Source organism: Prinia subflava, chromosome 7, assembly GCF_021018805.1.
Source record: "Prinia subflava isolate CZ2003 ecotype Zambia chromosome 7, Cam_Psub_1.2, whole genome shotgun sequence".
In the NCBI taxonomy this organism is placed as follows: domain Eukaryota; kingdom Metazoa; phylum Chordata; class Aves; order Passeriformes; family Cisticolidae; genus Prinia; species Prinia subflava.
The window spans coordinates 33,253,776-33,257,267 of NC_086253.1; the positions used below are offsets into that span (position 1 = coordinate 33,253,776).

Consider the following 3,492-nt stretch of genomic DNA (forward strand, 5'->3'; position numbering starts at 1 on the left):
ACAGGTGTGGATCTGAGCTGGGAATGCAGCTCAGCTCCCATCCTGGTTTAGCTGATTTTAGCCAATTCCAAAATAATTTCAGGGGCAAAAAGCGGGGGTTGAGCTCAGAGCCCTGAAAGAGTGGAGGGAGGGGAGACTTTTATCCTAAAGTCATTGTTAAGCCAAAGAGGGGTTTATCCTCCACAGCTAAATGAAAATGAAAAGAAGGAAAGAAAAAAGAAAAAAAAAAATCCAGGATAGCAACATTGGAGAGACAAAGACTGTCATGGACCAGTGCGAGTTTGCAAAATTACATGTAAATGACCCTAGTTTTGGCCATGGTGGCCTTCTGCTAATCCCAGAGAGAAAGTCTACTTAGCAAAGGAAAGTTTTGTTTAATTTGGTTGACAGGGACCAAAATGCTGAAAATATTTATATTTGCAGGAAAAAGCTGTATCCTTAATGTTTCAGTGACAAAGTGGGATCACAGGAGCTTAAAGCACATAAAATAAAAGTTACGTAGCATTTTGTCCATATTCTGCACCCAGTGCTGATAAAAATTAGTGTTGGGTATGTGTTTTCATAGTAGGTACCAGCCATTCCTGCTGCTGAATGTGTTTGTCTGAGTCCATATTGTTCTATGTACACTGACCAAAAGAGAGGTTCCCTCTGGATTTACCATCCTAAAGGTGTCCCGAGGAAATGAGGGTGTTTTTCCCCCCTCCCTAGCTGGCTCACCATCATCCCGCCTTGTGACCTTTTCCCCACTAATCTGGGATAGGAGCCCTTCCCAGGTTAAATGGAAGATACACATTCCACTTTTTACTCATTGTAATAAAGATCTTTTTGTCTGTCTCCGGATAAAGGGTCGGGTTGGTTTACAAATTGTGGGTCAGCCCATTCCGCGACCTGGGCAAACAACGCGGGTCAAATCTCCTCAAAGCCTCCCCACCCAACTGGAATAAGTTAATTTAGCCCTCGACGGCTCCGGCCCCGCCGGTCATGCCCGAGCTGCCCTGCTTCCAGAGGCTATGGAGACACCCAGGACGCTTGGGTCTGGCGGGGCTGGAGTTGCCCCGTCGGGAAGGAGCCGTGCCACGGTTCCGCGCCGGCGGCGAGGCTGGAAGGACTCGCTCCCGGAGCTTCCATTGGTTTTATTCTCGGCAACCCGCACCTCCGCAGCGGCCGCCTGCCCTCCCCGCCCCGTCCCGCGCCTTCGCCATTATTCACCCTCCTCTGAATACGCTGCGCCGCAGAGAAATTCGCCGCCAAAGCACACGGGAGATGCCGATGCCGTTCGGACACGTGCCCCTGGAGCACCCCTCCACGGGCGCGTGGGAGGGCAGCACCCGCAGGGTTTGGGGAGGAGTGGGGCATCCGCCACCTCCGGGGTACCCGGGACTCCCTCCCAGCTCCCGTGACGGCCTCGGAGCAGAAGGCTCGGCACCGACACCCGGCCCGTCACGCCTGCCCCGCCTGCCCGAAGCGGCAGGCACGGCCGGTGCGTGCAGCAAGCTCCCTGGCCCTCACTGACCGCTTCTTGTTTGTGGTTTATTTGGCTGTGGGTGGATGCGTGGGGAGACTCCCACCGCCACCCGAGGAAGCTCCCTCACGGAAACGAAAGGAGCCGCCGGCACCAACGTTTATTCCAAGGCATCACTTGTACAGACACTGCACCCGGAGGTGGGAAGACGAGCGAGTAGGGGCAGCTTCAGGCCCTTGGAGAGGGCGGGCGGGGGCAGACCTGGGCCTCCGGGGACTCCTCGCCCTCCAGGACCCCCGCGCATCTCCCTGCCCCCGGCAGCCTCCCCGTGCGCCCGGGTGTAACCCGCAGTGTCCGCGGTCATAAATAGGTGTTTTTTTCAGGAGGGACGAGTCTCTATAGCATGGAGGGGTGCTGGCCCGGGGGCAGCCCGAAGGTGTTGGGGTGGGAATGGCCGAGGAGGTTGAGGTAGTGGCGATCCAGCCCCTGCACGGATGAGAGGAAGGTGCTGCGCTGCTGGCCGGGGCTGGCGAGGGGTACGGCGGCGCTGGGCAAGTGGTAGGGCAGGGAGGGGTTGCGGGTGGCGCCGTGCCAGGGGAATGGCCCCCCCGAGGGCGACTGGAGCACGCCCTCGGCGGGACTGTGGACGTGCCCGGGGCACTCGGGCCCAGCATGCAGCTGGTAGGAAAAGTCCGGCTCCGGCAGGGAGCCCAGGGAAGTGAAGAGAGGCTCAGTAACGAAGCGTGCTTTGGACTGGAGAAAGGCCAGGATGCGGGCGTACTTGGTGTCTTTGGTCTCCATCCTCTCCACCGTCGTCAGGTAGTGGACCAGGTTCTTCATGCACTCGTGGTAGCCATAGTGGAAGTAATTGGCGAACTCGGAGAGCAGCTCTGTTGGAAAGGAAAGGGAAGGGAATCGAGCTCCTCAGGGTCTGGTCGGGAGAGGAGCGGGAAAAGCCGCCCCACGCCGCGAGTGACGCGGCGGGAGCCGTGGGAGGTCGCTCCCGGCCACCTACCCTTCTCCCGGCCGCGGGGAAAGTCCGCCGAGTGCAGGGCCCGCAGGTACTGCACCGTCATCTCCAGGATCTCCGCTTTCTCCAGCTTCCCCGAGCTCTGCAACGGGCAGGGCAGGTGGGCATCACTTCTCCCCTGAGACTGCTCTGCGTTCCACTGGGCCACGCCCTAACCCCGCCGTATCGGGGGGGATGTCGCGGCGCAACAGGGAGAAAGGGCGTAGGGGCTGCTCCCCCTCGCCTACCTGCTTGGCCAGAGCCATGGGCACCGTCTTCCCCAGCTCGGTGAGGCAGCGGTTGATGCGGTCCCTCCTCCGCTTCTCAATCACTTTGTGGGAAACCGGCGTCCTCTGCAAAAACATATGGGGCGCGTTAGTGGGGAAGGACAAAGCAGATGGATCCAGTCTTGCCGTGGCAGCCGCCCCTGGCCCGGTCTCGACCCCTTCAGGGAAGCCAGTCCCCAACCCCGCTCCGAGCAACGGTGCCAGGCGCGACGCGGCCTGGAGAAGGGTGATGCTCCGGTGGCCGGTCTTCTCCGCGCCACTCTGGTGGCTCCCCGACTGCGCGGACGGCCCTGGCAAGGCAGACTTGTTTTTGTGAGGGAGGTGTGGTTGTTTTCTGTGAGGGGGCTTTTCGAAGGGAAAGGCGGCGAGGGGCTAGGGGCCAGGTCGGCTTGGCCGCCCCGCAGACCCGTGCGCGCAAGGCGGGCGACGACTCACTCTCCGCTCCTTGAGCTTGGAGGCCATCGTGGACTCTGCATCCTCTCTCTCTCCGGCCCCCTTATAAAGCCATCACTTCTTGGGGGGGACCCTGGGGGGCCTCCACGGGCCCACTGATCCCATAGGATTAGGGGCGAACGGCGCCGAGGGAATGTATGCATTAAAGATCAGGGTGGAAGGGGGCGAGGGGATGAGGGGCTTTTTTTTTCTTCTCTCTTCTTCCTTTCTCCCCCTCCTCGCCCCCGTCCACGCAGCCGGGGGCGGCCCAGCTGTGTCGCCCCACGTGGACCTCGGGGACA

General features: G+C 60.1%; 1 protein-coding gene across 1 annotated transcript; it reads right to left on the bottom strand.

The window, feature by feature from the left end:
- Positions 1–1,836: 1,836 nt before the first annotated feature.
- Positions 1,837–3,220, bottom strand: HELT (helt bHLH transcription factor). The gene is made up of 4 exons (XM_063401217.1): positions 3,194–3,220; positions 2,720–2,824; positions 2,478–2,574; positions 1,837–2,352 (listed from the first exon to the last, which is right to left on the bottom strand). Exons 1-4 carry the CDS (start codon positions 3,218–3,220, stop codon positions 1,859–1,861), a joined length of 723 nt encoding a protein of 240 aa, XP_063257287.1. The 3' UTR covers positions 1,837–1,858.
- Positions 3,221–3,492: the final 272 nt, after the last annotated feature.

Bases quoted from the DNA above. Each gene is read 5' to 3' on its own strand.
- HELT (XM_063401217.1), bottom strand. From the start codon at position 3,220: ATGGCCTCCAAGCTCAAGGAGCGGAGA. The intron at 2,825-3,193 runs GTGAGTCGTCGC...ATGTTTTTGCAG, and splicing joins CCAAGCTCAAGGAGCGGAGA to AGGACGCCGGTTTCCCACAA. The intron at 2,575-2,719 runs GTAGGCGAGGGG...TGCCCGTTGCAG, and splicing joins CCATGGCTCTGGCCAAGCAG to AGCTCGGGGAAGCTGGAGAA.